The 12915-nt window shown below is 47.6% G+C and overlaps 1 protein-coding gene across 1 annotated transcript; it reads right to left on the bottom strand.

The window, feature by feature from the left end:
• Window positions 1-2545: 2545 nt before the first annotated feature.
• Window positions 2546-6176, bottom strand: LOC125510708 (RNA-binding protein 1). The gene is made up of 3 exons (XM_048675960.2): window positions 5791-6176; window positions 4539-5356; window positions 2546-2812 (listed from the first exon to the last, which is right to left on the bottom strand). Exons 1-3 carry the CDS (start codon window positions 6022-6024, stop codon window positions 2785-2787), a joined length of 1080 nt encoding a protein of 359 aa, XP_048531917.2. The 5' UTR covers window positions 6025-6176; the 3' UTR covers window positions 2546-2784.
• Between the last annotated feature and the right edge of the window lie 6739 nt (window positions 6177-12915).

Below are 12915 nucleotides of genomic sequence, written 5' to 3'. Positions count from 1 at the left end.
AAAACCGCCATGTCAATGTAAAAAAATTGCCGTACCAATAAAGAAACCGCCATGTTATTACTTATTAAAATGTCAATCTCTTAATAAAAAAACTGCCATGTGACCTATAATAAAATTGACATGGTACATACAATTAGAAAAAGAATGCAATGCTATCTATAAATGGAAAAATGCATATGGCATGTTAAAAAATCTCCTTTAAAATAATAGGGATTTTTGTTCTTTCAAAAATATAAAAATTCAGGAGTTTCAGAATTATTTAAATGAAAATGGAATTTAGAACAGATTTAGCTTTAAAAACAGATGGCATTTTCGGTCCCAAGTGTTCACAACCCACCCACTGGACAACTGGTAAGCTCTCGGCTCCCCCACGCGGGAGGTGGCGGGTTTGAACCCCACGAGCACACAACCTTGGCCGTGTAATTATTGGAAAAAACCAGAGAAGGTTCACCAGGAGATCAACTGACAGCAAACGACTTCAGCTATCCTGTGTGTCCAGGAGCCTGTGCCAAGATCCGTGCAACGGTGAAGAGAACGTTCGCCAGTGTTGGCCCCCCAGTGAACATTCACTGCATAGTATTTTTGATATTTTATTAAGTGATATACTTTGGTTAAATCCCGTATGATTTCCCTATGGTTCAACTAATCTTCTATGATCTTGTGAAGGCATAAAATTTTAGTCCCACACCTTTCCTTTTCTCTTTCCGATGTTTTAGAATTCCACAAATGAAAAAGTCTCTAAATTTGAGTACTTCCTCCGGTCTTTTTTACTCTGTGTATTGGATTTTTGTCGAGTCAAACTTAATAAGTTTGACCAAATTTATACTATGAAACTACATTTCACGGTGAACCTAACAGTAATTATTTGACATTGTGAATGTTAATACTTTTTTTCTATAAATTTGGTCAACGTAAAGATACTTTGACTTTAGAAAAAAATTATATGTAGACTAAATAGGACCGGAGGGAGTAACATGTTGCTAAACATGTATCACATAATTCTACACATCGAATAGGGAAGCTCGGTCTAATAGACTAGACATGACGTGTTTTCTTCTCCTTCCCGCTTCTATGACCTAGGCGACCAGGGGCGGATCCTCTTCCTCGGCGATTCTGGCGAGGGGAAGGAGCGAGGATCTCGTAGGTTCAACCCGGTGTCGGTAGGGTTAGAAATAAAGTTAGGTGTTGTCGTTGATGGATGGTGGCGAGACGATAGTGAGACAGTTGGCATGGAACAAGGTCTTCTAGCCTCGCGTCTGTTCCTGTGGTGCTTCTTTGTATCTTTGTGATGCCTATGAGGAGTGTCCTTAGATCTGGTTCTTCGGGTCCGGTTTCGTCTAGAGGTTTGTCTAGGACTCTCGGTGATGTCCTGCAAAGTGGACAATGTGGTCGTGTATCTTTGTCCATCCACTTTAGTTCCGACCGACGAAGATGGTAGGCCATTTTACAAAACATCCCCAACATTTTTCTTCTCTAGGGTGGCGATTTCATACGCATATCGTAGTTGCCAACATTTTCTGGACTACATCCTATACAACTTCCCTACTGCTGCTTCTACAAGCCCCTATGTTTCAATAAATTTGCTACATTGAGACGCAGGTCCAGAGGCAGCAGCAAGGAGCTTCGCTCACGGATGCTGGAGTAAGAAAGACTTCGGCATCCTCTTTCTCTAAGAATATTTTTCTAAACAATACCTTCAGCCTTTCCGAAAGAAAAAAAACAGGGAAGCTTGAGAGAGAACGGCTGGGAAGCTTTGTAGCTCAAAGCCCAAATATTTGGTAACAAGTTTAGACATGACACTGTACTTCTTTTTTTTTGAGACAATGACACTGTACTTCTTACGAGGAGGCAGGAGCGGATGCTTAGGAGGGCTTGTAGCCTGTGCCTTAAAGCCCAAATGTTTGGCAACAAGTTACAAAGCCTTTTTCTTTTTGCGGATGAAGTTGTCAAACCCTTAAACATACAAGTTTCCACGTTTCCCCTAAAAAAGTTGCTCAAAAAAAAGTTTCCACGTTTCCCCTAATAAGAAAAAACTAAGTTTCCACATGGCACTGTAGTTTTCAATTACTTCAGCTTGGACTTGCATCATGTAACTAAGTAGGCCCTAAATAAAAAACTAAGTATATATATGGATAAGAGATCTAACTACAAATTTCCTATTTAGACACAGTTCTTTGGTTTCTTTTATAAGCCACCCCCTCCCTAGCTTCTCTCATAAGCCGTTCCCTTAATTGTTTCGGGCTTCTAAGCTAGTTATCGCTAACTAGTTCAGAAGCCAGAAAAAAAGTAGGAAAAGGATTATAGGAGAAGGTAGAGGTGGGGCGACTTATTAGTGAGAAGCCGCCGAAAGAACTGCACCTTACATCCACTCCAAGAGTCCTAGTATACTGAAACATTACTTTCCCAATCCAACCTAAACTGATAGCACTCAAATATTGCCTATGCATCTGACTAAAATGTCAGATGTCACCACTCAGCGCACGAAGCTCATAAACAACTGCTAAAAAAACTGTAACAAAATAACCATGCATGAAACTTCAGCAGATAACCACGCACAGGTAACATGTGTAACCCAGACAAATTCCAAAACAGGTTCATCACCACGAAAAATGTAACGGCAGTAACATAGAGTTTAAACATGGTACAGGAGGGTCTATTGCCGGTTGCAATGTACACAAGGTCCAAAGTAGGCGCAGGATTTCCACACATGTATTGTCACCAAAGAATTTCATCTCAAGTTCTTCACAGTTGCCGAGTTCCCAGATAACAAGTTGCTGTCCATCATTACAATGTTGTAACAGTAGCCTGGTCACTGCACATGTACATTAGATAAATATATTATTACCAACGCAAACTGATAAGATACGTAGAAGAATTAATTAAAGATTACTATTGGAGTGAAACACGGCAAACTGAATACAAATAAGGAGAGTAGATACAGCTAATTTCTGACTTCCTGGGGACAAAGACTTGGAATTTCAAAATACTCCCTCCGTTTCTGAATATAGGGTGTATAGTTTTTGGCACGGAAATTAAAGAACGCACGTGGAGGGTAAATTTCACAAGTTTTGGGAGAGATTACACTTGACTAATTGACATGAGAAAATAGAGGAGTTTGCCTAATATAAGGAAATGTAATCAAATGCCTAAAAAAAATTATCCAAACAAGTTGTTCAACGCAATACACCTTATATTTTGGATGTTTTCTCAAAAATCTATACACCTTATATCAAGGAACGGAGGGAGTACTAGATATCATTGATTAAGCCAATGTATTTGCACATAAAACAGAATAATCAAAGCAACAAGGACTATGACAACTGATAAGTGTGTTCTGCTTTTGTCCATAATTCAGATACATGAACACAAAGGAAAATTGGTTGATAAAATAACAATCAGATTCATTGTTATGGCATCCATCCTAACAGGGCCCAACTGGCATCATCCGAAATCTACATCTACAATTGATGGTATTCATGAATGATGTTTTACTAGTCAGTGTGCATGTATAACATATGTAGCTGCAAAATAACATGCATTTCAGTAAACAGCAGCCACGATCTCATTATCAGTATATTAGTTCACCAAATGATACCTTCATTAATGGAGCACATATTCTCATTCCTTAGATGGATTTCTGTTACTGAATTAGCGTATATTTATCTCAGCCTTTGAATAAATACAAACTTATAAACAAGTAGCAATTTGGGTTTTTATTTCTAAACAAATGGCTAGCTAATATAAAAACACTTGTTGATGTTTTTTAGTGTGTTGTGCCATGAGCTCTGCTCCTACAAATTGTGTTGCAGCTAGTATGTCTCTGCATGCATTAGGAGATTAGCCGAGTCAGTATGCATTGAGTTATTATGGTCTGGAGCGTATTATGGAGAATCATTATCATAATTGCCTCAATCAAACCAAATCAAGACTATCTATACATAGAGACTAACTATTGGATCAAGCGGTTAGAGGGACAAAAGAAGACTAAACAATGCAGAAAGTATGGCAACAGGCTGTTAGATAAGATTGATGAACTAGTAAGAAAGTATTTTGGGTGAATATAAGAAATAATGGTCTAACACATTTATAGAAGTTCAGATTAGTACGATACGCACTGGCACTATAATATCAGATTGTGGGGGGGGGGGGGGGGGGGGGGATCGGAATTAGCAATTGATAAAAAAGAAAGGATATGGGCTCGCGTGAGTAGAAAACAAAAGATATCTATTCTAGTTCTATCATCAGCTATGGGTTCATTCCATTCAGATATACCATGTATAGGTTAGAATAAATACAGGAAATATTAATTTGATATAAATAAGTCTAGTGTCTCATCAATGTTTAATGATTCCTCCTTTTGCACTTACCACTAAGGTAATAATTTGAACGAGGAGCAATTACAAAGTTATGGAATATTCAAAATCTAAAATCATTTTGTGTGTACCTTAATTTACTACCAAAAAAATATTTGGCTATAATGACGAGAAAAAGGTATTAGATAATGCAAATAACAATATGTTAAAGATTCAGATTCGTACTCAATGCCTGAAGTTTCTTGCTTGGAAATATTATTGGTACCAGGTAGATCCACTTGTTGTTGCTCCACTTGTTGTTGCTCTGTTATGTCTTCAATCATTTTGTTACCACTTCTAGAATCCACAATCTGAGCACCAAAACGATTTGTATTCATATAATTATATCCATATCCAACTGGTGTTGGATAGCCTGTATAGAGTGGACCCTGCCTTGTCAAGGGGCCTCCTCCATTCATCATGTAGCCATACTCTCCAGCTGGTGAATACATATATTGTGGTATAGGTATCATATAGTGATTATTAATAACATATTGCATTTGAGGTGGGTATACTCCAGCATAGCCAATGGGAGAATTGTTGCCATCCCATATCATTGGACCATACTGTCGCCCGTCCTGATAGTAGCTATGATCCTTAGGAATGGCAATCTTAGTTTCAACTTTTGTTCCATTCAAATCATGGAATTTACTCTCCAAGACCTTTGCCATTGCCTCCTCTGAATCAAATGTAATGAAACCAAAGCCTCGTGATTTCTGAGTAGCCCCCTCACGTATCACAACAACGTCTGTTATAGTACCGAACTTCTCAAAATAGCTCTGGAGGTGCTCTTTGGTGATGTTACCTCGTAGACCACCAACAAAAACCTTTTTTGCATCATAGCTTCTATGACCATTACCAACATATGAGTTATTACTAGAAGACTGAGTGTACCACTGGTTGTGAACTGGGCTCTGAATTGGGCTATGATTTGAAGTGTGTTGGTAGAATGATGAATCATTTTCATACCGCATTGGCCTGATTCGAGCTCGTTTAACATCCACCTGGCAAAATAGGCAAAAAAAAACAACATAATTTAGATATATGACTAACAAACAAAAAATTATGCGGAAGACATTTGAAGTGGCGTTGTATCTAGCGATAATTATGCGGAAGACATTTGAAGTGGCGTTGTATCTTACTCTAGTGTTCATAACCAAAAGGAATTCAAGCAACTCTTGTTACAGATTATCTACAGGATAACACTCTAGACAGGAAATTAAGAAAGAAAGCAATGCCTTTCTTTAAGAATTAAAGCTGACGGTAAACAGCATTAACCAGAACAAATCTAATTTACTAAACGAATCGACGATACCCAAATAAGTTATGATTAATAAACAAGTTTTGAATGCCCTAACAACGCCTACAGCAGTCGCCACCACAGATTCAGTCGAGCGTTTCAAAAAAAAAAAGAAAAAAAAAAGAGGAGGAGTCTCACCGTGCGGCCGCCGAAAACGTGGTTTGCCTTCTCCTTCTCGTGGAGCGCGGCGCGCGGGCCCTCGTCGTCGGCAAACTCGACGAACGCGAAGCCGCGGCACTGGTCCGACTCCCAGTCTCGCACGACCCGGACGCACAGCACCTCGCCGTAGCGGCTGAAGTGCTCCTTGAGTTCTTCCTGCTGCGCCGACGGCAGGAGGCCGCCGACGTAGAGCTTCCGCGTCTCCAGCGCCATCGGTCGGCGAGGAGGACGGCAATGGGATGGGGGGGCGGCGAGTCTGTTTTCGGGGCGGAGAGAAAAGCGGCGGAGGCGAGGCGCGCGTGGGCGACGCGGAAGGCTAGGGTTGTTTGTTTGGGTCCGGGGTGGGGTTCGGTTGGGCTCGCCGCGGTTTAAGAAGTTGCGGACGGGGACTGGACGGCCCAGATCGGAAGCGGAGTAGATTTGGAACTGGTTTGTTTCTTGTTGCGTGCGGACTGCGATGGGAAGGCGGACTGGACGAGGTCTCGTCTCCGGCTCGGCCTCCAACTGCAAACCGCAGCCACCACGCGTGGACTCTTGTATGTTTTTTTTCCCAGGACTCTTGTATGTTGGCTTCCACTGAACTCTGTTTGGCTGACAAATGGGACCCGCAATTTGTCCGACAGAAGGGGCATGATGTTTCTTTTTTTTCAGAGAAACGTGGTATGCGCAAGCGCTTACAAACACACACGTACAATAAGAATGCACACGAACATTTGACAATTCTTTTAATATAAAAGATCTCCGAGAGATTGAATCAGCAAATCTCGACATTAATGTCACCACCCGTAGTTGACAGTGATGTCATCTCTTAGTGAACCCCGTTGTGCTGATTTTACCATTAAAAACTTATAACCATCTAAATTATGTGTAATTCGCTGCAGTGTAAGTTAGGTACGAGCTAAGGACATCTCCAACGGTGACTCACAAATTTTCTTCTGCATCCGTTTGTAGACATAGGGGATTAATTCGCCGACATAGACGTGGGAGGTCGCCATCCAATGTTGTCCGCATACATTTCAAACATTTTTTCAACATGGATGTGGGAGACCTCAAGCGAGCTGACCGGCAAGTCAGCCTTAATCTGCCTGGCATGGTGGTTGTCGGAGTAATGGGCCACGGGTAGGCTAACCCGAGGCCCAAAACCTTTCAAGACATCGGGGCTGACTGCGCCCCTCGAGACGACAGATGAAGAACCGCCTTCTGGAGGACGGCAGAAGGAAAGTCGGCTGCCTGCATGCGTCCGAGTCCTAGAGGCGAGGTCAAGACCGGCCGACTCCGCCTGGCGGCTTCCGAAGAAGCAGGCCACGGGGAGTCGGCCCACGGCACCAACAAAGCTCATGCCCTCATCAGGGGGATGGGACAGGGAGTGGCAATAGTAAAGCCCACTCCCTTCCCTTTTCCAAGAGATGGCTAGACCACAGTGCGTTGTACCAACGGAGATCTCTGTCTGGCGCGGCACTGTTGCCATGCCATCCCTGACATCAGCAACAGTGGTCGGAGTCTGTGCCCACGACGGCCTGACGGTACGGTCCACGGATGACGGGCCCTACCAGTCAGCGAGAGTCTGGAAGATGGCGAGGGCGCCACCAATCAGACCCGTAGGGAGCCGGCCCCCGGGAGTCGGCCTGCCCCTCCCATGGGTTCCCCGCGCTATCAACCGGACGAGACATGGAGTGGCTACAGTGATCACCCGCCAGACGGCGGGGCTGTAGCCACGACCCCATGACCAAGCCTGCGTTGTTAGAGGCACGGCTACAGTAATCAGCAGCCAGCAAGACCCGCAAGCGGCGGGTACGGCTTGTCGGCTCCGTACCAGACCAGTCGACGGGGCCCATCAATCGGCGGGCCCCAGCAGTCGGCAGAAGGGCCGGCAGGCGAAGAGACCGACGGCTGGGCCCTGCGCCCAGACAGTTTACCATTGTACCCCTGGGGGGTAGGCCTATATAAACCCCCCAGGGCACCCATGCAAAGGGTTCTGATCCATTAAAACTAGACCAGATCATAGAGGGGGGAAAGAGCTGACCCTGCCTTCTCCTACCTTCAGCATACAGCTCGAGGAGCGCCCTTGTATTCACTTTGCCTTAGTGATCGTGCGGAAACCCCGCAGAGCAGGACTAGGGGTGTTATCTCCTAGGAGAGCCCCGAAACTGGGTAAAGTACGCCGGCGTTCGTGTCCACGCCTCATCCCGTTTCCAGGCACCGGCGACGTTCTACTCGCCCCCACCATGATAAGCCATCCATTGGCATATGTCGCACCCAACCCCCGACATTTGGCGCCCACCGTGGGGCCTAGTGCACCGTCGTCTGGAGACTTGTTCTGGACGGGAACCCTTTTCCTCCCTGGCGAGCGCAGCCAGCCCGGCACGCCAGACGGAGTCTGCGCCGACGCGCTGCATGGCGCTAAAATCGCATGCGCGGCCAGTTGCCTCGCCGATCTTGTCGGCGAGGTCCGCCTCTCCGACGAGCCCGCATCCGACGCGGGCACAGGCGGCCCCGAGAGCCTCCTCGCGGGCCTCCTTGATCAACTCCACGTCGCCAGCGAGCTAGCTGGGGACTTGGAGTCCGTAGGCTCCACTAATCCGGTGTTGGTCGACTCCGACACCGCGTCGCTTGACACGTTCCCCACCAACATGGTGGTCTACGATGAGCCGCTCCCTTGCGCGGAGAGCGGCAGAAGCACCGTCACGAAAGTGCTTGTCATTGATCACAGCGAGCACTCTGGCGGGGGTGATTATGACCCGCTCAACGCGGCGCTGCAAGACCTGGCAGCGCCCATTCCCGAAGACGCCGACGCCGAGACGCTGGAGGCGCGCCGCCTTCAGCTAGTCGAAGGCGCCAAAAAGCTGTCCAGCATGAGACGCCTATTAGAGGCCTACCAGCGCGAGATGGACCGCACTGTGGGCGGCACGCCGGCTCCAGCTGGGCCTAGTCACCTTGACATGGTCCAGCAGCGCGGCGTGGCCATCGCCGACCTGTTCGGCGCAAATCGCCCCGTTTACGCCACGCCTGCGGAGAACATTTGAGCCGCCCAGGCGGCGGCAGACGAGCTGGACAAGTTCGAGGGCAAAGAACGTCGCTTGATGACGGAGCGCGTCCAGCGACTCCTTGACGCGGCTGCGGAGCAGAACGAGGCCGGCTGCCGCACTAATGCGCCACACCGACATAATGACAACCTGCCTCCCCGCCAAGACCAAGGCGCGACGTCTCGGACACCGACTGGTGGCGTCCGTGGAAGAAAAGACAAGGAGCCGGCTGCCAGCCGCAGTCCGACTCGCATCACCATAGAGCGCGACCGAGACGGCCGCCCAAGAACAGTGGAACGACGGGACGATTGTCCGCCTCCTCCCCCTCGCAGGGAAAGGCGAGTCTCCCCGCCGCCTGTTGATCACCCGACGCTCGGCGACCGCCTTGGCCGCCGAGAGGGAGTCGGAGAGAATGACGCCCGCCACCGGATCGACCGTCTCCACCGATCCCTGGCGCTTGAAGAAGAAGATGAGTTGGGTCCGCCGTGTTTCGGCCCCCGCATCCGAGACGAGCCCTTCCCCAAAGGGTTCACGCTCCCCAAAGACACCCAAATACACCGGCTCCGTAAAGCCGGAAGACTGGCTAGTCGACTACTCCACGGCCGTCAGCATAGCAAACGGCAACAAGCGTGTTGCCGTGAAGTACGTTCCGCTCATGCTCCAGGGCACGGCCCGGACGTGGTTGAACAGCTTAAGGCCTCGCAGCATCAACAGTTGGGTCGACTTCACCGACGCCTTCGTTCGCAACTTCACCAGCACATACAAGCGGCCTCCCAAACCTCGCCAGCTCTCCTTGTGCGTGCAGGGCCCCAACGAGTCAACTCGCGACTACCTCACGCGCTGGGCCGAGCTCCGCAACTCCTGCGAGGGCGTGCACGAGGTGCAGGCTATTGAGTACTTCACTGTAGGATGCCGAGAGGGCACCGTCCTCAAGCACAAGCTTCTCTGCGATGAGCTGGAAACCCTCGACGAGCTGCTGATCATAGCAGACAAATACGCCACGGCTGACTCCTCCATGAAGACAGAGATTCAAGTTAGTGCGTCAGGCAAGGTGGCTCCTCAGGCTCCTGATGTTGGAAATATGCCCTAGAGGCAATAATAAATTAGTTATTATTATTATATTTCATTGTTCATGATAATCGTTTATTATCCATGCTAGAATTGTATTGATAGGAAACTCAGATACATGTGTGGATACATAGACAACACCATGTCCCTAGTAAGCCTCTAGTTGACTAGCTCGTTGATCAATAGATGGTTACGGTTTCCTGACCATGGACATTGGATGTCCTTGATAACGGGATCACATCATTAGGAGAATGATGTGATGGACAAGACCCAATCCTAAGCCTAGCACAAAGATCGTGTAGTTCGTATGCTAAAGCTTTTCTAATGTCAAGTATCATTTCCTTAGACCATGAGATTGTGCAACTCCCGGATACCGTAGGAGTGCTTTGGGTGTGCCAAACGTTACAACGTAACTGGGTGGCTATAAAGGTACACTACAGGTATCTCTGAAAGTGTCTGTTGGGTTGGCACGAATCGAGACTGGGATTTGTCACTCCGTGTAAACGGAGAGGTATCTCTGGGCCCACTCGGTAGGACATCATCATAATGGGCACAATGTGACCAAGGAGTTGATCACGGGATGATGTGTTACGGAACGAGTAAAGAGACTTGCCGGTAATGAGATTGAACAAGGTATCGGGATACCGACGATCGAATCTCGGGCAAGTATCGTACCGCTAGACAAAGGGAATTGAATACGGGATTGATTGAATCCTCGACATCGTGGTTCATCCGATGAGATCATCGTGGAACATGTGGGAGCCAACATGGGTATCCAGATCCCGCTGTTGGTTATTAGCCGGAGAGGTGTCTCGGTCATGTCTGCATGGTTCCCGAACCCGTAGGGTCTACACACTTAAGGTTCGATGACACTAGGGTTATAGGGAAAGTATGTACGCGGTTACCGAATGTTGTTCGGAGTCCCGGATGAGATCCCGGACGTCACAAGGAGTTCCGGAATGGTCCGGAGGTAAAGATTGATATATAGGAAGTATGGTTTTGGCCACCGGAAGTGTTCCGGGCATCACCGGTAGTGTACCGGGACCACCGGAGGGGTCTGGGGGTCCACCAGGTGGGGCCACCAGCCCCGGAGGCCTACATGGGCCAATAGTGGGAAGGGACCAGCCCCTAGGTGGGCTGGGGCGCCTCCCACCAAGGCCCAAGGCGTAAGGGAGAGTGGGAGGGGGCAAACCCTAGGTCCAGATGGGCCTTAAGGCCCACCCTAGGTGCGCCCCCCTCTCTCCCCCCTTGGCCGCAACCCTAGATGGGTTTTGGGGCTGCCGCCACCCCTAGGGAGGGAACCCTAGATGGGGGCGCAGCCCCTCCCCTTCCCCTATATATACTTGAGGTATTGGGGGCTGCAACACACGCGAGATCATCTCCCTGTTGGTGCAGCCCTACCTCTCTCCCTCCTCGTCTCGCGTAGTGCTTGGCGAAGCCCTGCTGGAGTCCCACGCTCCTCCACCACCACCACGCCGTCGTGCTGCTGCTGGATGGAGTCTTCCCCAACCTCTCCTTCTCCCCTTGCTGGATCAAGGCGTAGGAGACGTCACCGGGCTGTACGTGTGTTGAACACGGAGGTGCCGTCCGTTCGGCACTAGGATCATCGGTGATTTGGATCACGACGAGTACGACTCCATCAACCCCGTTCACTTGAACGCTTCCGCTTAGCGATCTACAAGGGTATGTAGATGCATTCTCCTTCCCCTCGTTGCTAGATTACTCCATAGATTGATCTTGGTGATGCGTAGAAAATTTTGAATTTCTGCTATGATCCCTAACAGTGGTATCAGATACAGGTTTATGCGTAGTTTCTATGCACGAGTAGAACACAAGTTGTTGTGAGCGTCGATTTTGTCAATTTACTTGCCGTTACTAGTCTTATCTTGATTCGGCGGCATCGTGGGATGAAGCGGCCCGGACCGACCTTACACGTACGCTTACGTGAGACTGGTTCCACCGACTGACATGCACTAGTTGCATAAGGTGGCTAGCGGGTGACTGTCTCTCCCACTTTAGTCGGATCGGATTCGATGAAAAGGGTCTTTATGAAGGGTAAATAGAAATTGGCATATCACGTTGTGGTTTTGGCATAGGTAAGAAACGTTCTTGCTAGAAACCTATAGCAGCCACGTAAAAACTTGCAACAACAATTAGAGGACGTCTAACTTGTTTTTGCAGCATATGCCGTGTGATGTGATATGGTCAAAAGGATGTGATGAATGATATATGTGATGTATGAGATTGATCATGTTCTTGTAATAGGAATCACGACTTGCATGTCGATGAGTATGACAACCGGCAGGAGCCATAGGAGTTGTCTTAATTTATTTATGACCTGCATGTCAACATAAACGACATGTAATTACTTTACTTTATTGCTAAAGCGTTAGCCATAGTAGTAGAAGTAATAGATGATGAGACAACTTCAAGAAGACACGATGATGGAGATCATGATGATGGAGATCATGGTGTCATGCCGGTGACAACGATGATCATGGAGCCCCGAAGATGGAGATCAAAAGGAGCAAATGATATTGGCCATATCATGTCACTATTTGATTGCATGTGATGTTTATCATGTTTTACATCTTATTTGCTTAGAACGACGGTAGCTTAAATAAGATGATCCCTCGCAATAACTTCAAGAAAGTGTTCCCCCTAATTGTGCACCGTTGTGAAGGTTCATTGTTTCGAAGCACCACGTGATGATCGGGTGTGATAGATTCTAACGTTCGAATACAACGGGTGTTGACGAGCCTAGCATGTACAGACATGGCCTCGGAACACATGCGAAACACTTAGGTTGAATTGACGAGCCTAGCATGTACAGACATGGCCTCGGAACACGGAAGACTGAAAGGTCGAACATGAGTCGTATAGAAGATACGATCAACATGAGATGTTCACCGTTGATGACTAGTCCGTCTCACGTGATGATCGGACACGGCCTAGTCGATTCGGATCATGTATCACTTAGATGACTAGAGGGATGTCTATCTGAGTGGGAGTT

The sequence above is a fragment of the Triticum urartu genome, chromosome 5A, assembly GCF_056163025.1.
Source record: "Triticum urartu cultivar PI428250 chromosome 5A, HENAU_Tu73, whole genome shotgun sequence".
Lineage (NCBI taxonomy): Eukaryota > Viridiplantae > Streptophyta > Magnoliopsida > Poales > Poaceae > Triticum > Triticum urartu.
Note: the sequence above shows the minus strand (reverse complement) of the source record. Positions and strands in the feature narration are given on the sequence as shown.